Source organism: Hyla sarda, chromosome 9, assembly GCF_029499605.1.
Source record: "Hyla sarda isolate aHylSar1 chromosome 9, aHylSar1.hap1, whole genome shotgun sequence".
Lineage (NCBI taxonomy): Eukaryota > Metazoa > Chordata > Amphibia > Anura > Hylidae > Hyla > Hyla sarda.
The window spans coordinates 185211563-185236105 of NC_079197.1; the positions used below are offsets into that span (position 1 = coordinate 185211563).

General features: G+C 44.0%; 1 protein-coding gene across 1 annotated transcript in view; it reads right to left on the reverse strand.

The window, feature by feature from the left end:
* Positions 1–365: 365 nt before the first annotated feature.
* SASH3 (SAM and SH3 domain containing 3) overlaps positions 366–24543 on the reverse strand; it is a 97412-nt gene continuing 73234 nt past the window's right edge. Inside the window, exons 3-8 of the mRNA XM_056539732.1 lie at positions 12614–12766; positions 10576–10705; positions 7155–7312; positions 4859–5065; positions 4029–4179; positions 366–1274 (exon numbers count right to left, since the gene is read on the reverse strand). Of these exons, the coding sequence (XP_056395707.1) occupies positions 1066–1274; positions 4029–4179; positions 4859–5065; positions 7155–7312; positions 10576–10705; positions 12614–12766 (1008 nt within the window). The 3' untranslated portion in view covers positions 366–1065. The remainder of the gene's footprint in view (positions 1275–4028; positions 4180–4858; positions 5066–7154; positions 7313–10575; positions 10706–12613; positions 12767–24543) is intronic.

Sequence of the window (24543 nt, forward strand, 5' to 3'; positions counted from 1 at the left end):
GGTCGACAGCGTTTTTGCCTACGGATGAAAAATCGGCAAAACCGTATCCGAGGCAAAACGGATGCAACCGTACACAATATTTGGAATACGGTTTACAATGCATACGTTTTCGAATACGGTCGTATACGTTTTTTTGCGAAAAACCGTATACGGTTGCCGTATTTGAAAAACGTGGTGTGAACCCAGCCTTAGACAGGGCTCCAAATTCTTATAGGTCCTACAGCATGAAAACCCCTAAGGATTGACCTTCTCTTGGGCTTAGAGTGGTGTTTCCCAACCAGTGTGCCTTCAGCTGTTGCAAAACTACAACTCCCCGCATGCCCAGACAGCTGACAGCACCTTGCCGCCATCTTTATTTTCAGGTAGAAGTAACAGATAACAGTTGACTATGTACAATTTTATTTTTATTTTTCTATCGACACTTTGTAGCAAGACGATGCAGGAAATGTATCTGTGGCTATAAGATTGGAAATAAGATTGAGAAGATCTGAAATACATCTGAGGAAGATCTTCAGGATCCGAAATCCTTCTACTTGCACTGCCAAGAGTTCTATGCGGCGTTCCATTGGCTTGATTGGCTTGTGGCCATAATGATCCGCTTTCCTCCTATGGCTTTCGATACATATATATGTTACCTTCTCCGTATCCCCCGTATACATTGGCGTATTTCTGCAATTTCTCTCTTGTCTCATTGTTTTCTCCTGACACTTCGATTTCTTGCACAATTGTCTGACGTTTCCTTCTCATAGAAGCCTGTGGAGGGCAGAGAGTCTCTTGTACAGCCGTAACTTCCTCTGACCACTGCAGAACATGGAGTACCCCTGCGTCTGGATGTTATGTAGATTTGCAGATCTTCTGGAGATATACGTAACGCCAGGACCAGGACGGCTCCTTCTTACACAAACATTTCCAACAATAAAAGAAGAAACAAAACATATTAAAAAAAATAGATGGAAAGAATTGGAGCCGTATGTTGTTCGCTCTTCGTGTCCGTCCCATCACTTTGCTCAGTTCATGGATTCCTCCAGCCGAGGACTATCCCGATGCAGAGTTTACGGTCGTGTCTCATCCGTCGTGGCTCGATACTTCTTCAGGCGTCTCGGTTTCCGTGTGCGTCTTGATAATAGAGTCATCTAAGGACAAGCGGTTGATGTCGGACTCGTCTCTGCTGTTCTCCAGGTTCTCGGGTCCCTCGTAACAGCCCGAGTCTCGGGGGAGGGGACAGCTTTGACTGGAGGATGAGGTCTCGGTCGCCTCTTCATGGTCACTGCCGGCTGCGAGAGATCAGGGATAAAAAAGACCGTCAGGAATACGGAGTCACTAAAAAGCGAAATTCTTATGGTGAGTGCACTAATTCTTAGGGTACCTTCACACGAGCGGATCCCCAGCGCGTATTACACTGCAGATCCGCCGCTGAAGGATCGCTGTATGCTGCCTTTACAGGTGCCTGCTAGGAGCGGCAATACGCCGCCACAAGCAGACACACTGAAGCGATGTGCGAGTCGCTGCGCATCCCCTGCTCTATGAGTTTGGCCGAGAGCTGAGTATATGGCACATCCCAGTGTGTCTGCTCGTAGAGGCGTGTTGCCGCTCTGAGCAGGCACCGGTAAAGGCAGCATACAGCAGTCCTTCAGTGGTGGATCTGCAGCGTAATACGCTCTGGGGGTCTGCTTATGTGAACGTACCCTAAGGGTTAATAAAGGTCGCACTGATTCTGAGGCGGATTCCACCTAGAATAAGTCTCCTTTTGAGTTCAATGGGATTTCCATGGCCAATATTGAGGTGGAGTCCGCAAGTAACATACAATAAGGTCAATGTGACTTTGTATTTTTGTTCCAAATTCTGTGCCAAATAAGCACCAATTCTGCTTCACTTTAACATGGAGCAGACAGAGGATTTAACCCCTTTAAAGACACAGGGCGCACATGTACCTCCTGGTTGCAGTTTGGGTGTATGAAGCATGCTCACAAGCTGAGCGCTCTCCGTACCCTGTAAGCCTCAGCTGCTATTAGCAGCCGACTTACCACTGATGCTGAGCATTAAATAGGAACTCTCATTAAAACATTTTTTTTCTATTGCACTCCTTATGGTAAATAAAAAAATCTTTCCAATTTAGTTTGTTAAAAAAAATTACTTTTCTATGTTTTTTTTGTGTTTAAAAAGCTGCCACTAGGTGTCTCCTTACTTGTCCAGAGCACATTTCCCCCCGTTCTCTTGCACAGACTTTGGACTCCTGCTGGCCTGGCTGAAGTCCAAAATCAGGAAATGCTGAGGGGGATGTGTGCAGCCTTAGCCAATCATAGCTCATCACACACTGAACTGCTCTGGGCTGTGTGTAGCAGAGTGAGGGAGGAAGTTCTCCCCTGTATGGCTTCAGAGGATGTCACGCCTGCTGGGAAACACCCCTTCCCAGTCTGTGAATCTGACTGAGCTATAAATACAGAGCAATATCAAGGTAGAAAACTACAAAATAATAAAAATAAAGGCAGGCGGTGGTTTATCATGATGGGGGCAGTGACCTGGGAGGATTTTAAAACTTAACAAGATACTCTTTAACCATTCAGATGGCGCAATCAAAGTTGATTACGGCATCTAAAAATGTGAATATTGCATTGCGGGAGGACCGTCTCCTTACTGGGGTGTTTTCTTTGTGGCACATCAAAGGGGCCCGACCAGCCTGAATGTTGGCCGGAGGGTCCCTACCTGCCTCCATACCATCTGCTAGTCAATCTGATTTTCCAAACTGCTTTGATAGGCTGTAGAAGAAGAGCACCAATAACACTGATCAATGCTATTCTATGGGGACTAGAAAATAGTGAAAACTAACAAATAAAATATGGTAATAAATATGAATAAGCTCCTCCCCTAAGAAAAGTTTACCCATTTTTCAAGAACAAAAAATAATGTAAACAAAATTACACCTAAACATTGTTGTTAGGTTATGCCCTCAGGCCGCACACGCTGACCATGAGTGCATGGTCCCATTACCTGCTGCTGCCGGCAGGGCTGGGATTCACATCGGGGGATGGACCCGTCACTCACCTGGTGCTTCTGCTGCCCCCGCCTCTGCCTCTCTGCTCCGGCGCGTGTGTCCCTTAGGGCGCGCGTTCCGGAGCTTTAAGATTTAAAAGGGCCAGTGCGCTCATTACTATCACCTGTGTTCCAGTCTACTGAATAGTGAGTGTTACATTGGTATTGCAGCGTGCGAACTATTAAAATGTAATATTAGTGAAACCCCACGGTGAATGGTGTAAAGATAAAAAAAAGTCCAGAACTGCTGATTTTTGGTCACTTCATGTACCAGAAAAAAATATTTACTAAAAAGCAAGACATGCATTGAGGGGGAATGGCGTGTTGACCCCCCCAGCGCCGGCTCTAAGTGTTCAGAACATTTTGTACCCCTTTAAGTCAATGTTCTCTTCGGCTGTTGCAAAATTACAACCCCCGTCCTACGACCGACTCGGAGAAACTGATCTAAACCATGGTCTTTAACTTTCAGGGCAAGATTGACACCATTGACAGCGGGTTCACTAGTGTTGGGCTTGAATATTCGCATTTCAAATTTTTGTCGCAAATTCACGAATTTGCGAATATTGTGAATATATTTGAAATTGTGAATATTAGCATTTTTTTCCCCATATGTGAATATTTGCATATTCCTTCTTTTCACTTGTGGGCCAATTAGAATGATGCAAATACACTTGTCAGAGGTTATCAACAACATCCCGAGCAACCAATAGTAAAGCTGCCCTCCCCCCTCACTGTTTTCTTCCTCGAATACGCAAATATTCACATATGCGAATATAACGAATATGCGAATTTCACGAATATAGGATGAATATTCATCTATATATTATTGAAATATCGCAAATTCGAACATGGGCAATGCCGCTATCATTAGGGTTCACCAGAACAACGTCTCAGATTTATGCCACAGATTCTCCTCCAGAGCGACAACAGATTTTGGTGTGAACACGGCCATACAATCCCTCACATGACATTTCTTGAATTTTTCATAGTTTCCTTACTATCATAATCCAGCAAGAATTCGGCGGCAGTGAGGAGCTTCACAATGTGCTGCGGGTCAGTTATGTTCAGCTCCAGGAGGTGACTCTCTGTCAGGTCTTTGAAGTCTTCAATGGTCTCGTAACCATTCAGCATGAGGGTCGCAATGTGTTCCTGTTGATAAGAATAAGATGAGAATCCATGACCTTGCACCAAACCCAAAGTGAGATACAAATAAACATGAGATGGCAGGAGCGCCAATCTTTCCAGAGGTGGTTTTGCATTTCCAACATTCAGGGGCTGAACTGTCCAATGGACGTCTGTAGGCTCCAGATGTAATCCTTAGTTCTCCCTGATCTACTGGGTGTAGACTGTCTGCTGTGATGTCTTAATACACTGCACACACAGAAGAGGGGATCCTTTTCCCCTTTATCTCTATAGCACACCCTCAGAAGCAGCAGCAGTATAGAAGGCATTATAGAGCAGTACTGAGTAGTGTGAGTTGTGAATTCTGCACTAGGGAGGGATATAACACTTTGGTGTCTCTCTACCTCTTTCTCACTCTACAGCTCACTTCTCCTCCCTCTCCTCCTCCATAGACTTCAGTCTGATTTCAAGATGAAGTTTTTTCATATCGAATGGTGGAGGAATGGAGCCATATAGAGTCATTTTCTCTATATGGTACTACAGGGACCTCATTTAGATTCCAATCATGGGGCTCTCTGATTTCTCTATGGTACTGTGGGGAACCATTATTCAGATTCCTGTTATGGGGCCCTCTCCTCTATGTTGTCCCCTTTATATAAGAACAAAAAACAAACATAATCCAGCCTGGGAGCGGCTGAGTTCTGACCTGCATATTGATCCGCTCCAGCAGCTCCTGTAAGCTCTTGGGTTGGGATTTCTTGCTGCGCCCATGAGTCCTGACTCTTTTTGGGTTTTCCGTCTCCTCGGGAATAATGTCCACGTAGATAAACTTAAATGATCCAACTTTGTTCCTTAGCATTCCCGTCCAGGTGCCGACGGGTGGTTTCTCAATAATGTCAATGATGTCTCCCACCTGAAGGAAAAAGAAACACATTAGGGATACCAAAGGGTCTGTATCCAATAATATAGTGTGTTGGTGACCGGAACTGAACCGGTACTCTATAGGGAGTAACATTCCAACTGATTTTCCTATTGACAACTTCCATAAGATTACTCCTCCCTATTAACATCCCGTCACCCTCTCCATCACCATCCTGTCACCCTCTCCATTACCGTCCCGTCACCCTCCCCATCACTGTCCCGTCACCCTCCCCATCACCATGCAGTCTATCTCCCCATCCCCATGCCGTCCCTCTCCCCATCACCCTCCCCATCACCGTCCCGTCACCCTCCCCATCACCGTCCCGTCACCCTTCCCATCACCGTCCCATCACCCTCCCCATCACCGCCACGTCACCCTCCCCATCACAGTCCCGTCACCCTCCCCATCACAGTCCCTTCACCCTCCCCATCACAGTCCCGTCACCCTCCCCATCCCTGTCCCATCACCCTCCCCATCACCGTCCCGTCACCCTCCCCATCACCATGCCGTCATTCTGCCCATCCCCATGCCATCACTCTCCCCATCACCCTCCCCATCACCGTCCCGTCACCCTCCCCATCACCGTCCCCATCACGGTCCCGGCATCCTCCCTATCATGTCCCATCACCGTCCCGTCACCCTTCCCATCACCGTCCCGTCACCCTTCCCATCACCATCCCGTCACCCCCCCATCACCGTCCCGTCACCCTCCCCATCACCGTCCCGCCACCCTCCCCATCACCGTCCCGCCACCCTCCCCATCACCGTCCCGCCACCCTCCCCATCACCGTCCCGCCACCCTCCCCATCACCATCCCATCACCTGCCCATCACCATCCCGACTCCCTCCCCATCACCGTCCCGTCACCCTTCCCATCACCGTCCCGTCATCCTTCCCATCACCGTCCCGTCACCCTTCCCATCACCGTCCCGTCACCCTTGCCATCACCGTCCTGTCACCCTTGCCATCACCGTCCCGTCACCCTTCCCATCACCGTAGCGTCACCCTTCCCATTATGGTCCCGCAACCCTCCCCATCACGGTCCCGTAACCCTCCCCATCACCATCCCATCCCCCTTCCCATTATAGTCCCGTTGCCCTCACCATCACCGTCCCGTCACCCTCCCCATCACCATCCCGCCACCCTCCCCATCACCGTCCCGCCACCCTCCCCATCACCGTTCCGACACCCTTCCCATTACCGTCCTATCATCCTTCCCATCACCATCCCGCCATCCTTCTCATCACCGTCCTGTCACCCTTCCCATCACCGTCCCGTCATCCTTCCCATCACCGTAGCGTCACCCTTCCCATTATAGTCTTGTAACCCTCCCCATCACTGTCCCATAACCCTCCCCATCACCATCCCATCACCCTTCCCATTATAGTCCCGTTACCCTCACCATCACCGTCCCGTCATCCTCCCCATCACAGCCCTGTCACGTCTTGACTCCTCAATTCTCTTCTCCCTTCTCGGTAGCTTTTCTTCAACCGTCTCCTTTTCTTTCCCACTTGACTGAAAACCTCATGGACTTCAGAAGGGCCTGACATGGAGCCCACCCTTCCCTCATAAGAAGATCCACCATAAATCTGAATGGTATTATTTACAGTAAATAATGAGAATGATTCTGTTTTCTATTTTTTTCACTATTAGGGCAATATCATATGTTTTTAGGATTAATGCCATTCATATTTTGTTTTGGTAAAAAGCCAGTTCTGAATTGTAACTGATGTTTTTTTTTCAAAATTTGCACACTTTTTGGGCCATAGGAAAGCATTAAAGGGGTGCTCCAGAGAAAGATACAATATTTTCAACTGGTGGCAGAAAATTATACAGATTTGTAAATCTTTCTACTTTGAAAGGGAGAATTGTTTTTCAAGCCAGAAGAGTGAGAAGCTATACAAGGGCTCCTCTGTTATCAGCCAAAGGCTGTCTGGGCATGCTGGGAGATGTAAGTTTGCAACAGTTAGAGGCACTTTGGTTGGGAAACCTTGCTCTAGACCAATCCATAGTCTAGACATACAAATCACATGACATGTTTCCTCTATAGGAGTTGATGTTTCAGCAGCAGCATTCTTACTCTGAGCTTCAGGGAATCTTTTTCGTACGGACTTGGTGTGAAGTCTGTATGGACTTTGGCTTTTCCACAGAACGGGCCATTGTACGGAGGCTCCAGGTTCTCCATGTTGATGCTGTCTCTATTACTAAACATATAGGAAGGACTGCACAGCTCGCTCCCTGCACGGAGACACAACGATCAAGATTCATGGGTAAGTACAACTGTGTGACAAGAAAGAATAATTATAGCCTCAGTGCTGTACACTGGTTGTGTCTGGTATTGCAACTTAAACCCATTCTTGTAAAAGGAGCCTATAATACCAGACACAACCAGTGGACAGGTGTGGCGCTGATTCTGAGCCATGTTTTTCTAATCTTGGTTGGGGTTCCTCAGCTTCTTGTACATTTGTGAGATGGATCCTTTATTCACGTGACCCAAAGAAATGATCCATGGATTTAATAAATTAGATGCATGAGTCAAGTGCATCCATGGTGGGAGCCTCCTGATATACATCATAATGTACACAGGAAGGTACACAAGCAGGGGCAGTAGGTACACAAGCAGGGGCAGTCACATTTCTTATTAAGCTGTACAAGGGCCCCTCTGCTAATAGAATTTTCATTAGAAGTGTCCTAGTTTCCCTCTATGCTCATTACTGCCACCTACTATATTGGCTCTATGTACCTGTAGAAGCCCAGACCACCAGAAATTATCAACCACTTTGCTGTCATAGACCACCATGGATGTTACCATTAACCTGTTCACTGCTAGAAAGCATCATGGAAGCTCTATTCACCACCATTGACCAATGGGCATTACTATCACGAACCCCCAACTATCCAAGCCTAGCCGGATATGTGCATTAAATTCCTAGATCAGTGTTTCCCAACCAGGGTGCCGCCAACTGTTGCAAGACTACAATTCCCAGCATGCCCAGACAGCCAAAGGATGTAGTTTTGCAACAACTAGAGGCACCCTGGTTGGAATAAAAAAAAAAACTGCCCCACATACATGTGACTGTCGAAATTATCATTAACCTTTTAACCCATTAACAGAGATATCTTCAAAAAAACAGCGCCACTTCTGTCCTCAGGTTGTGTGTGGTATTACACCTTGGCTCCATTCACTTCAATGAAACTAAGTTTCAATACCGCACACAACCTGAGGCCAGGTGTGGCACTGTTTTTGGAAGAAGTTGGCTCGGTTTGTCTATTCCTGGATAATGCCCTAATGGCACAGCCAATATTATTATTATTATTATTATTTTTATTCCCTGTCTTTTAAGAGTCATAACTCTTTAAAATTCTCAGCAACAGAGCTTGTTTTTTTTGCGGGTATAATTTAGATTCTACGGATTCAGATTCTATGGATTCAGATTTTACAGATTCTAAGGATCTAAGGATTCAGATTTTACAGATTCAGGTTCTACAGATTCAGATTTTACAGATTCAGATTCTAAGGATTCCGATTCTACAGATTCAGATTCTAAGGATTCAGATTTATCAAACTATTGTATAGATTTAGAGTCTATGGATTCAGATTCTATTGATTTAGATTCTATAGATTCAGATTCTGAGGATTTAGATTCTGAGGATTTAGATTCTAAGGATTCAGATTCTAAGGATTCAGATTTTATGGATTTAGATTCTACAGATTCAGATTCTATAGACTCAGATTCTAAGGATTCAGATTCTAAGGATTTAGATTCTATAGATTCAGATTTTAAGGATTCAGGTTCTATGGATTTAGATTCTATAGATTTAGATTCTATGGATTCAGATTCTAGGGATTTAGATTCTATAGATTGAGATTCTATGGATTTACATTCTATAGATTTAGATTCCATAGATTCAGATTCTACAGATTGAATCTATAGAATCTATATCCATAGAATCTAAATCTGTAGAATCTGAATCTATGGAATCTAAATCTATAGAATCTAAATCTGTAGAATCTCAATCTATAGAATCTAAATCCAAAGAATCTGAATCATTAGAATTTAAATATATAGAATCTAAATTCATAGACTCTGAATCCTTAGAATCTGAATCTATAGAATCTAAATCTGCAGAATCTGAATCCTTAGAATCTGAGTCTATAGAATCTGAATCTGTATAATCTAAATCCGCAGAATCTGAATTTTTTGAATCTGAATTTTTTTAATCTGAATTTTTTTAATCTGAATCTATAGAATCTGAATCCATAGAATCTGAATTTATAGACTCTGAATCTATAGAATCTAAATCCATAGAATCTAAGAGTCTATAGATTCAGATTCTACAGATTTAGATTCTATAGATTCAGATTCTAAAAATTCAGATTCTGCGGATTTAGATTCTATAGATTTACATTCTATAGATTCAGATTCTATAGATTCAGATTCTAAAGATTCAGATTGTAATGATTCAAATTCTAATGATTCAGATTCTAAGGATTCAGATTCTACGGATTCAGATTCTACAGATTCAGATTCTATAGACTCAGATTCTGAGAATTCAGATTCCACAGATTTAGATTATATAGATTCAGATTCTAAGGATTCAGATTCTATGGATTTAGATTCTAAGGATTCAGATTCTATGGATTTAGATTCTATAGATTGAGATTCTACGGATTTAGATTCTATAGATTTAGATTCCATAGATTTAGATTCCATAGATTCAGATTCTACAGATGTAAATTCTATGGATTTAGATTCTATAGATTCAGATTCTAAAAATTCAGATTCTGCGGATTTAGATTCTATAGATTTAGATTCTATAGATTCAGATTCTATATATTCAGATTGTAAGGATTCAAATTCTAAGGATTTAGATTCTAAGGATGCAGATTCTATAGATTTAGATTCTAAGGATTCAGATTCTATACATTCGGATTTTAAGGATTCAGATTTCAAGAATTCAGATACTACGGATTTAGATTCTATAGATATAGATTCTATAGATTCAGATTCTAAGGATTCATATTCTATAAATTCAGATTCTAAGGATTCAGATTTTAAGGATTCAGATTCTATAGATTTAGATTCTAAGTATTCAGATTCTACAGATTTAGATTCTAAGGATTCAGATTCTACAGATTTAGATTCTAAGGATTCAGATTCTACAGATTTAGATTCTAAGGATTCTGACTCTACAGATTTAGATTTTATAGATTCAGATTCTAAGGTTTCAGATTCTACAGATTTAGATTCTATAGATTCAGATTCTAAGGATTCCCATTCTACAGATTTATTCTCCATAGAATAAATCTGCAGTTTATACAAACTGTATTACTCATCAGGGGGCAACACTGAACATGAGAATAAAGAAGATAATATGAAATCTGGGCTCTGTCCTTGGGCACAATAGCAACTTTCTATGTAATTCAGTATTTTTTACACCATTTCCAATAACATAATTCATGTAGAATGTAATGTAAACCATTGTATCAGTGAACGCACCGCTGGAGGTCTGTCTGCTCACTGCCGGGTGGTGGTTTTCCTCCGGGTCGGAACATTTTCTTGGGAAGCCGCCATCCATACTCCCATCCAGGGAAACTGGGGACATGGACCCTTGTTCTCCAGGTTCTCCCTGAATAGAAAGTGATGGACATAAAAATGTTTATAATGTATTAGCATAAAATATACATTGTAAACTAAAAAAAAAAGAAAAATATACATTGTAAACAAAAACAAAAAAACAAAAAAAGAGAGTCCACTAATTCAATACCACTAGTCAAGATCTTTGCTGTATTTACAAAATTATCAATGAATAAAACCCCCCATGTGCATTTCGCAAACTTCCCCGGTTGGGGGGGGGGGGGGGGTTTGCACTGTCTGACTAGTGACTAGTAATTAGCGGCATTGGCCATATTCAAATTTGCGATATTTCGCAAATATATAGACGAATATTCGTCCTATATTCGCAAATTTTGCATATTCGTTATATTCACGTATTCGAGGAAGAAAACAGTGAGGGGGTGGGCAACTATACTATTGGTTGCTAGGGATGTTTTTGATAACCTCTGACAAGTGTTTTTGCATCATTCTAATTGGCCCACAAGTGAAAAGAAGGAATATGCAAATATTCACATATGCGAATATGCGCATGTGTGGAAAAATGAATATTCACAATTTCGAATATATAGTGAATATATTCGCAATATTTGTGAATTTGAATAAAAATTTGAAATGCGAATATTCGCGCCCAACACTACTAGTAACAAACGTCTCCATTTATAATGCCCTAAATTGAATAAATGCTGGGACTTCTGGTTGCCATTGTTTGAGCATTGTCCCCCCGGAGAATTACTCAGCCCCACTTCTGGCATCATTGCGCAAAAGCACAGGCCCAGGATCAATGGGTCACTGAGCATGTGCATTTACCAGAAGTCACTGCCTTTATTTGATCAATGGCTTAATAAACAGAGCAGGTTGTTATTAGTAAGATAGCAAGCAGCCCCCCCTGAGGAAGTTTGTGAAATGCACGTTGGGGTTAGGAGGAGTCTCATATTGGACAGTGATGGGTAAGACGTCTGTGTACTAAGACTTTATTTGATGTTAAATATCTTTATACCCCTTTGGTTTGTTTAAGGATTGTATACCCACATAAATGTGCAGGGACCTAGTGGGGATTTAGATACAGTGTATAGCAGAGTTTCTGTAGGGAAGCCATGATGTAACTTTATGGTTTTCTCTATAAAAGTGTATTATGACTTTCTTATTATACATAACTTCTTGTTTTATTCGCCTTCTAAGAATCATAACTTTTTTATTTTCTCATCCACATAGCTGTATGAGGACTTGTTTTTTGTGGGGCAAGTTGTATTTTTTTTAAAGGTTCTACCCAGTCTGTACAATGGCAGACCCGCCCATTAGTATCAGTGATGCGAGGTTCTTGCAGCGTTGTCCTGTTCACCTATGAAATCATTGCTACAAGTTCTGCAATCACAAGGACAAGTGGCGGGAATCATTGAAGAGACTGCACTGATCACACAAGCACCACAACCAGGAATCGGACCCCCCCCCCCCAATCAGTCTGATATTGAAGGTCTATCAGACAATTGGAGTGGATTGGATACATTAAAATAGTCTTTTACTGGTCTTTCCATTCTGATTTTTTTTTTTTTAATTAAGGCTTCCAAATTCTCACAATAGAATTTTAATACATCATCACAATGGTCTCCAAACAGTGGACCTCACGCTGTTGCAAAACTACAACTCCCAGCATGCCCGGACAGCCGTTGGCTGTCCGGGCATGCTGGGAGTTGTAGTTTTGCAACAGTTGGAGGACCACTGTTTGGAGACCACTGCAATTATCATGAACACTGCAAGTAAAATCTTAAAGAGGCTGCAGTTCACCTCACAACCACTAGGTGGCCACATATAGACTCATGCAGCATAAACAACTCTCGATAGAGTATCACAATTTTCAAAGCTGCACATCTAGAATGTGAGAGTATGGCAGATACGAGAGACCCCTCAGTTGTCCCCCTCTTACCCATTCGTCAGCCATCGCTTTCATCATCATTTTCCCTGACTTCCTGTTCATCGTCCGGGATATGACGGCTCGCCATTTCTTGCTGAACTTGCCCCCGCTACCTTTGCCTTCTTCTGCTCCTGCGGAACCTGATGAGGTCTCATTTTCAGGGATCTGCAGGGAGGAAAATAAATCAGAAACTCAAAAAAATAAAAAAATAAAATACACAATATGAACTAAGGAGAAGAACCCGGAACAATATGTCAACCTCAAAAGCGCCATCCTGTCCATCTATACTATGTATATGGCGGGTTTCCTGCAGTAAAGATGATGCATTATGCCACTATTAAATACCCCAACACTCATCAGCCACAAAACAAATGATTATTCCCCTGCTGGTAAGGGAGAGGTATTACACCTTACCCAATAAAATTCATGTGTTTTTTTTTTATAGTTGATGAGCGCACAGCACATACTCCTTTCTACTATACCATGACATAGTGCTGGAGAAGTTGAGTCTTGACACAGTACAATACTATAGATGACATGTGTAGGGAGAAGGGGTTTACTGACACACTGGGCTTGCAAGGTTCTATGTGAGCAGAAAGAAAAGAAAAAGGAGCAAGGAAGGGGTTACACTTAGCACTAAACAATTGCTCCTGAGAATCTAAAGGGAGAGGAGATAATGCTGCAGCACTGGGATATACAGCAGAAGGTACACAGTATTTACACAAGGGGCTACTGTCCTGAGCTGTATGGGTGGTGAGAGATGAGAGGGAAGCTTTGATTTAACTTTTAAAAACAGTCAAGACCATCTTCAGAAGACAGGCTTAAATGGTGATGTCTGGTGCGGACTTTTCCTATTTCATCCGGACCGGGCTGCAAAAAAAAGAAAAAACAAACTTTCACTTACCTTCCTACGGTCCTCCGGAGCTCCGCAACAGCTGATCAGTCGGCCAGGCTGTCTACTTCCTACTTCCCTTAGCCCGATACGTCACACGGCGCTTCAGCCTATGACCAGCCGAGGCAGGACATTGCTGCAGCCGGTGATAGGCTGAAGCGCCGTGTGAGGTACCGGGCTAAGGGAAGTAGGTAATAGACTGCCCGGCCGACCGATCCGCTGTTGTGGAGCTCCAGGGGAATGTAGGAAGGCACGTGAAAGTTTTTTTTGCATCGAGGGCAGGATGTAATAGTCCACACCGGACATCTCCCTCAGGCTCTGTCTCTTCAGCACAGAGCACATGCTAAGCCCCACCCCCCCACTATCTGTATATAGTCCTTATCTAGCTGTTATTAGAGACAGATTCCCCCTGACCACAGGCAGTTAACAGCATACTGCAGAGAAGAGAGACACCTAGTGGTCAAGACTGTAGATATATTTTTGTCTCGGGCAAGCAGTCATTTTTGAAAAAAATAAAGGGATTTACATATATTAGGCTATCACACGGAGGACAGTTTTTCTTAAATGACACTGCCCATTTAATAGCACAGAAAAATGAATTTAATGGGGTTATCCCAAGATTAAAACATATGCCCTTTAATTGAGGACACAGTTTTGCACTCTCTGTGCCATCTCATGAATCTCTTGGGCCCCAATGCTACATCCCAGTACAATGTCTGCTGCACTATTACTGCTCCACGTAAGCTCCGTGCATTATTACTGACACTTGTGAACTCTGTTCTGTGCTCTACTACTGATACATGGGAACTCTGCTGCTGCACTACTGCAGATACATAGGAACTCTGCTGCTGCACTACTACTGATACATAGGAACTCTGCTGCTGCACTACTGCAGATACATAGGAACTCTGCTGCTGCACTACTGCAGATACATAGGAACTCTGCTGCTGCACTACTGCAGATACATAGGAACTCTGCTGCTGCACTACTACTGATACATGGGAACTCTGCTGCTGCACTACTACTGATACATGGGAACTCTGCTGCTGCACTACTGCAGATACATAGGAACTCTGCTGCTGCACTACTGCAGATACATAGGAACTCTGCTGCTGCACTACTACTGATACATAGGAACTCTGCTGCTGCACTACTGCAGATACATAGGAACTCTGCTGCTGCACTACTGCAGATACATAGGAACTCTGCTGCTGCACTACTACTGATACATGGGAACTCTGCTGCTGCACTACTACTGATACATGGGAACTCTGCTGCTGCACTACTGCAGATACATAGGAACTCTGCTGCTGCACTACTGCAGATACATAGGAACTCTGCTGCTGCACTACTACTGATACATGGGAACTCTGCTGCTGCACTACTACTGATACATGGGAACTCTGCTGCTGCACTACTACTGATACATGGGAACTCTGCTGCTGCACTACTACTGATACATGGGAACTCTGCTGCTGCACTACTACTGATACATAGGAACTCTGCTGCTGCACTACTGCAGATACATAGGAACTCTGCTGCTGCACTACTACTGATACATAGGAACTCTGCTGCTGCACTACTGCAGATACATAGGAACTCTGCTGCTGCACTACTGCAGATACATAGGAACTCTGCTGCTGCACTACTACTGATACATGGGAACTCTGCTGCTGCACTACTACTGATACATGGGAACTCTGCTGCTGCACTACTACTGATACATGGGAACTCTGCTGCTGCACTACTACTGATACATAGGAACTCTGCTGCTGCACTACTACTGATACATAGGAACTCTGCTGCTGCACTACTGCAGATACATAGGAACTCTGCTGCTGCACTACTGCAGATACATAGGAACTCTGCTGCTGCACTACTACTGATACATGGGAACTCTGCTGCTGCACTACTACTGATACATGGGAACTCTGCTGCTGCACTACTACTGATACATGGGAACTCTGCTGCTGCACTACTACTGATACATAGGAACTCTGCTGCTGCACTACTACTGCAGATACATGGGAACTCTGCTGCTGCACTACTGCAGATACATGGGAACTCTGCTGCTGCACTACTGCAGATACATAGGAACTCTGCTGCTGCACTACTACTGACACATGGGAACTCTGCTGCTGCACTACTGCAGATACATGGGAACTCTGCTGCTGCACTACTGCAGATACATGGGAACTCTGCTGCTGCACTACTGCAGATACATGGGAACTCTGCTGCTGCACTACTGCAGATACATGTGATCTTTCTTCTACACTACTACTGATACATAGGAACTCTGCTGCTGCACTACTGCAGATACATAGGAACTCTGCTGCTGCACTACTACTGACACATGGGAACTCTGCTGCTGCACTACTGCAGATACATAGGAACTCTGCAGCTGCACTACTGCAGATACATAGGAACTCTGCTGCTGCACTACTGCAGATACATGGGAACTCTGTGCTGCACTACTGCAGATACATGTGAGCTCTGCTGCTGCACTACTACTGATACATGGGAACTCTGTGCTGCACTACTGCAGATACATGTGAGCTCTGCTGCTGCACTACTACTGATACATGGGAACTCTGTGCTGCACTACTGCAGATACATGTGATCTTTCTTCTGCACTACTACTGATACTTGTGAACTCTGTGTTGTACTACTATTGCTACATGTGAGCTCTGTACTACACTACTACTGCTACACGTGACCTCTATGCTCTGTGCACTACTACTGCTACTTCTGAGCTCTGTACTGCACTACTACTGCTACACGTGAACTCTGTGCACTTCTCTTCTGATACTTGTCAACTCTGTGCACTTCTACTGATACTTGTGAACTCTGTGCTGCACTACTACTGCTACATGTGAACTCTACTACAACTGCTACATGTGAGCTCTATGCTCTGTGCTGCACTACTGCTGCTACATGTGAGCTCTATGCTCTGTGCTGCACTACTGCTGCTACATGTGAGCTCTATGCTCTGTGCTGCACTACTGCTGCTACATGTGAGCTCTATGCTCTGTGCTGCACTACAACTGCTACATGTGAACTCTATGCTCTGTGCTGCACTACTGCTGCTACATGTGAGCTCTATGCTCTGTGCTGCACTACTGCTGCTACATGTGAGCTCTATGCTCTGTGCTGCACTACTGCTGCTACATGTGAGCTCTATGCTCTGTGCTGCACTACTGCTGCTACATGTCAGCTCTATGCTCTGTGCTGCACTACTGCTGCTACATGTGAGCTCTATGCTCTGTGCTGCACTACTGCTGCTACATGTGAGCTCTATGCTCTGTGCTGCACTACAACTGCTACATGTGAGCTCTATGCTCTGTGCTGCACTACTGCTGCTACATGTCAGCTCTATGCTTTGTGCTGCACTACTACTGCTACATGTGAGCTCTATGCTCTGTGCTGCACTACTACTGCTACATGTGAGCTCTATGCTCTGTGCTGCACTACTGCTGCTACATGTCAGCTCTATGCTCTGTGCTGCACTACTACTGCTACATGTGAGCTCTATGCTCTGTGCTGCACTACTACTGCTACATGTGAGCTCTATGCTCTGTGCTGCAGTACCGCTGCTACATGTGAGCTCTATGCTCTGTGCTGCACTACTACTGCTACATGTCAGCTCTATGCTCTGTGCTGCACTACTACTGCTACATGTGAGCTCTATGCTCTGTGCTGCAGTACCGCTGCTACATGTGAGCTCTATGCTCTGTGCTGCACTACCGCTGCTACATGTGAACTCTATGCTCTGTGCTGCACTACTACTGCTACATGTCAGCTCTGTGTTGCACTACCGCTGCTACATGTGAGCTCTATGCTCTGTGCTGCACTATTACTGCTACATGTGAGCTCTATGCTCTGTGCTGCACTACCGCTGCTACATGTGAGCTCTATGCTCTGTGCTGCACTACTGCTGCTACATGTCAGCTCTATGCTCTGTGCTGCACTACTACTGCTACATGTCAGCTCTGTGTTGCACTACCGCTGCTACATGTGAGCTCTATGCTATGTGCTGCACTACCGCTGCTACATGTGAGCTCTATGCTCTGTGCTGCACTACCGCTGCTACATGTGAGCTCTATGCTCTGTGCTGCACTACTACTGCTACATGTCAGCTCTGTGTTGCACTACCGCTGCTACATGTGAGCTCTATGCTCTGTGCTGCACTACTACAACTGCTACATGTGAGCTCTATGCTCTGTGCTGCACTACTGCTGCTACATGTGAGCTCTATGCTCTGTGCTGCACTACTACTGCTACATGTCAGCTCTGTGTTGCACTACCGCTGCTACATGTGAGCTCTATGCTATGTGCTGCACTACCGCTGCTACATGTGAGCTCTATGCTCTGTGCTGCACTACCGCTGCTACATGTGAGCTCTATGCTCTGTGCTGCACTACCGCTGCTACATGTGAGCTCTATGCTCTGTGCTGCACTACTACAACTGCTACATGTGAGCTCTATGCTCTGTGCTGCACTACTGCTGCTACATGTGAGCTCTATGCTCTGTGCTGCACTACTGCTGCTACATGTGAGCTCTATGCTCTGTGCTGCACTACTACTGCTACATGTCAGCTCTGTGTTGCACTACCGCTGCTACATGTGAGCTCTATGCTCTGTGCTGCACTACCGCTGCTACATGTGAGCTCTATGCTCTGTGCTGCACTACTGCTGCTACATGTGAGCTCTATGCTCTGTGCTGCACTACTACTGCTACATGTCAGCTCTGTGTTGCACTACCGCTGCTACATGTGAGCTCTATGCTCTGTGCTGCACTACTACAACTGCTACATGTGAGCTCTATGCTCTGTGCTGCACTACTGCTGCTACATGTGAGCTCTATGCTCTGTGCTGCACTACTGCTGCTACATGTGAGCTCTATGCTCTGTGCTGCACTACTGCTGCTACATGTGAGCTCTATGCTCTGTGCTGCACTATTACTGCTACATGTGAGCTCTATGCTCTGTGCTGCACTACTACAACTGCTACATGTGAGCTCTATGCTCTGTGCTGCACTACTGCTGCTACATGTGAGCTCTATGCTCTGTGCTGCACTACTGCTGCTACATGTGAGCTCTATGCTCTGTGCTGCACTACTACTGCTACATGTGAGCTCTATGCTCTGTGCTGCACTACTGCTGCTACATGTGAGCTCTATGCTCTGTGCTGCACTACTACTGCTACATGTGAGCTCTATGCTCTGTGCTGCACTACTGCTGCTACATGTGAGCTCTATGCTCTGTGCTGCACTACTGCTGCTACATGTGAGCTCTATGCTCTGTGCTGCACTACCGCTGCTACATGTTAAATGGTCCTAAGAATTGTCCTATTGTTGTCCTACTGGTTTTGATGTCACCCACAATAACTGCTCAGAAAGCTGAACCTGGGGCAGTTGCCCAATGATGAGTAACCATGGAGATTACACAAGAGCGCAGAGAATTACTACAATTAACTCCGTCACTTCCAATGAAACCTGATCACGTTTTGTTGTTGGTGTTCGAGCTGCTTCTACTTCAAAGAGATGTGGCAGGAACCAGTGGGCAGAAGGCGCAGGATGTAGCAGTCACCGCGATGGTGTTAAAATGTTGCAAAAATTGTTGCCTTTCATTTATTCCACATTTAAAGCAACTTCCAGTGTTATTATTCTGCTCTTTAATGTGAACGTCTAAACCAGTGTTTCCCAACCAGGGTGCCTCCAGGTGTTGCAAAACTACAACTCCCAGCATGCCCGGACAGCCAAAGGCTGTCCGGGCATGCTGGGAGTTGTAGTTTTGCCACAGCTGGAAGCACCCTGTTTGGGAAACACAAACTTAAAGGCTGTCCGGGCATGCTGGAAGTTGTAGTTCTGCAACATCTGGAGGCTCCCTGGTTTCTGAACCTTCAATAAAGACAAACCTGAGACTCAAAGTATCAGGTAAAACTGTGGGAGAAATAATCCAGAAATCAGAATAAATAAGTGAATTTATCTGAAGTGAAGTAAAGGGTTAATGTTCCTATTTCACTAAAACTATAATTTTCCTACAATCTGGAGATTTGTTTTGCTGAGAAGACATCAATATCTGGTCAATGTGATAGATTGTTCTGCAGGGGGCGCTGTCTGTGTATTGGCCTCCGCACTGATCCATAGTCAATGCCATTGATTGTCTCCCTTCACCCTCCTCATTGATCTGCACAGGACGGTCTGAACAGGGACATAAACTGCTGCGCATCACTGAGAGGTCAGGGGCCCACGGAGGAGCAAATGGGCGACATATTACAGAGACATAACTATATGGGTGCAAAATACTGCTGAGTACATGTGGATAAACACTGGGGTGCGCAGCATTAATACCCCAGAGATCACACAGCAATAATACCCCAGAGATCACACAGCATTAATACCCCAGAGATCACACAGCAATAATACCCCAGAGATCACACAGCATTAATACCCCAGAGATCACACAGCAATAATACCCCAGAGATCACACAGCATTAATACCCCAGAGATCACACAGCAATAATACCCCAGAGATCACACAGCATTAATACCCCAGAGATCACACAGCATTAATACCCCAGAGATCACACAGCAATAATACCCCAGAGATCACACAGCATTAATACCCCAGAGATCACACAGCAATAATACCCCAGAGATCACACAGCATTAATACCCCAGAGATCACACAGCATTAATACCCCAGAGATCACACAGCATTAATACCCCAGAGATCACACAGCAATAATACCCCAGAGATCACACAGCATTAATACCCCAGAGATCACACAGCAATAATACCCCAGAGATCACACAGCATTAATACCCCAGAGATCACACAGCATTAATATCCCAGAGATCACACAGCAATAATACCACAGAGATCACACAGCAATAATACCCCAGAGATAACACAGCATTAATACCCCAGAGATCACACAGCATTAATACCCCAGAGATCACACAGCAATAATACCACAGAGATCACACAGCAATAATACCCCAGAGATCACACAGCAATAATACCACAGAGATCACACAGCATTAATACCCCAGAGATCACACAGCATTAATACCCCAGAGATCACACAGCATTAATATCCTAGAGATCACACAGCATTAATACCCCAGAGATCACACAGCATTAATACCCCAGAGATCACACAGCATTAATACCCCAGAGATCACACAGCAATAATACAACAGAGATCACACAGCATTAATACCCCAGAGATCACACAGCAATAATATCCCAGAGATCACACAGCAATAATATCCCAGAGATCGCACAGCATTAATACCCCAAAGATCACACAGCATTAATATCCCAGATATCACACAGCATTAATACCCCAGAGATCACACAGCATTAATACCCCAGAGATCACACAGCATTAATACCCCAGAGATCACACAGCAATAATATCCCAGAGATCACACAGCATTAATACCCCAGAGATCACACAGCAATAATACCCCAGAGATCACACAGCAATAATACCCCAGAGATCACACAGCATTGATACCCCAGAGATCACACAGCATTAATACCCCAGAGATCACACAGCAATAATACCCCAGAGATCACACAGCAATAATACCCCAGAGATCACACAGCAATAATACCCCAGAGATCACACAGCAATAATACCCCAGAGATCACACAGCAATAATACCCCAGAGATCACACAGCAATAATACCCCAGAGATCACACAGCATTAATACCCCAGAGATCACACAGCATTAATACCCCAGAGATCCCACAGCATTAATACCCCAGAGATCACACAGCAATAATACCCCAGAGATCACACAGCATTAATATCCTAGAGAACACACAGCATTAATACCCCAGAGATCACACAGCATTAATACCCCAGAGATCACACAGCATTAATACCCCAGAGATCACACAGTATTAATACCCCAGAGATCACACAGCAATAATATCCCAGAGATCACACAGCAATAATATCCCAGAGATCACACAGCAATAATATCACAGAGATCACACAGCAATAATACACCAGAGATCAAACAGTATTAATACCCCAGAGATCACACAGCATTAATACCACAGACATCACACAGCAATAATACACCAGAGATCACACAGCAATAATACCACAGAGATCACACAGCAATAATACCACAGAGATCACACAGCAATAATATCACAGTGATCACACAGCAATAATATCCCAGAGATCACACAGCAATAATACACCAGAGATCACACAGTATTAATACCCCAGAGATCACACAGCAATAATATCCCAGAGATCACACAGCATTAATACCCCAGAGATCACACAGCAATAATACACCAGAGATCACACAGCATTAATACCCCAGAGATCCCACAGCATTAATACCCCAGAGATCACACAGCAATAATACCCCAGAGATCACACAGCAATAAAACCCTAGAGATCACACAGCATTAATACCCCAGAGATCACACAGCTTCAATACCCTAAAGATCACACAGCATTAATACCCCAGAGATCACACAGCATTAATACCCCAGAGATCACACAGCATTAATACCCCAGAGATCACACAGCAATAATACTCCAGAGATCACACAGCATTAATACCCCAGAGATCACACAGCATTAATACCCCAGAGATCACACAGCATTAATACCCCAGAGATCACACAGCATTAATATCCTTGAGATCACACAGCATTCATACCCTAGAAAACACACAGCATTAAGATCCCAGAGATCACACAGCATTAATACCCTAGAGATCACACAGCATTAATATCCTAGAGAACACACAGCATTAATACCCCAGAGATAACACAGCATTAATACCCTAGAGAACACACAGCATTAATACCCCAGACATCACACAGCATTAATACCCTAGAAATCACACAGCATTAAAACCCCAGAGATCCCACATTATTAATACCCTAGAGATCACACAGCATTAATACCCCAGAGATCCCACAGCATTAATACCCTAGAGATCACACAGCAATAATACCCCAGAGAACACACAGCATTAATACCCCAGAAATCACACAGCTTCAATACCCTAAAGATCACACAGCATTAATATCCCAGAGATCACACAGCATTAATACCCCAGAGATCACTCAGCATTAATACCCCAGAGATCACACAGCATTAATACCCTAGTGATCACACAGCATTAATACCCCAGAGATCACACAGCATTAATACCCCAGAGATCACACAGCATTAATACCCTAGGGAACACAAAGCATTAATACCCCAGAGATTACACAGCATTAATACCTCAGAGATCACACAGCATTAATACCCCAGAGATAACACAGCATTAATACCCCAGAGATCACACAGCATTAATATCCTAGAGATCACAAAGCATTAATACTCTATAGATCACACAGCATCAATACCCCAGAGATCACGCAGCATTAATACCCCAGAGATCACACAGCAATAATACCCCAGAGATCACACAGCATTAATACCCTAGATATCACACAACATTAATACCCCAGAGATCACACAACATTAATACCCTAGAGATCACACAGCATTAATATCCTAGAGATCACACAGCATTAATACCCCAAAGATCACACAGCATTAATATGCTAGAGATTACACAGCAATAATACCCCAGAGATCAGACAGAATTAATACCCTAGAGATTACACAGCATTAATACCTCAGAGATCACACAGCATTAATACCCCAGAGATCACACAGCATTAATACCCTAGAGATCAAACAGCGTTAATATCCTAGAGGTCACACAGCATTAATACCCCAGAGATCACACAGCAATAATACCCCAGAGATCACACAACATTAATACCCCAGAGATCACACAGCAATAATACCCCAGAGATCACACAGCATTAATACCCCAGAGATCACACAGCAATAATACCCCAGAGATCGCACAGCATTAATACCTTAGAGAACACAAAGCATTAAAAACCCAGAGATTACACCGCATTAATACCCCAGAGATCACACAGCATTAATACCTCAGAGATCACACAGCATTAATACTCCAGAGATCACACGGCATTAATACCCTAGAGATCAAACAGCACTAATATCCTAGAGATTGCACAGCATTAATACCCTAAAGATCACACAGCATTAATACCCTAGAGATCACACAGCAATAATACCCTAGAGATCACACAGCATTAATACCCCAGAGATCACACAGCATTAATACCCTAGAAAACACACAGCATTAAGATCCCAGAGATCCCACAGCATTAATACCCTAGAGATCACACAGCATTAATATCCTAGAGATCACACAGCATTAATACCCCAGAGATCACACACCATTAGTACCCTAGAGATCACACAGCATTAATACCCTAGAGAACACACAGCATTAATATCCCAGAGATCACACAGCATTAATACCCTAGAGATCACACATCATTAATATTCTAGAGATCACACAGCATTAATACCCTAGAGATCACACAGCATTAATATCCTAGAGAACACACAGCATTAATATCCCAGAGATCACACAGCATTAATACCCTAGAGATCAAACAGCAATAATACCCTAGAGATCACTGCATTAAAACCATAGAGAACACACAGCATTAATACCCTAGAGATAACACAGCATTAATACCCTAGAGATCAAACAGCAATAATACCCTAGAGATCACTGCATTAAAACCATAGAGAACACACAGCATTAATACCCCAGAGATCACACAGCATTAATACCCTAGAGATCACACAGCATTAAAACCCCAGAGATCCCACAGCATTAATACCCCAGAAATCACACAGCATTAAAACCATAGAGAACACACAGCATTAATACCCCAGAGATCACACAGCATTAATACCCCAGAGATCACACAGCATTAATACCCCAGAGATCACACAGCATTAATACCCCAGATATCACACAGCATTAATACCCCAGAGATCACACAGCATTAATACCCCAGAGATCACACAGCATTAATACCCTAGAGAACACACAGCATTAATATCCCAGAGATCACACAGCATTAATACCCTAGAGATCACACATCATTAATATTC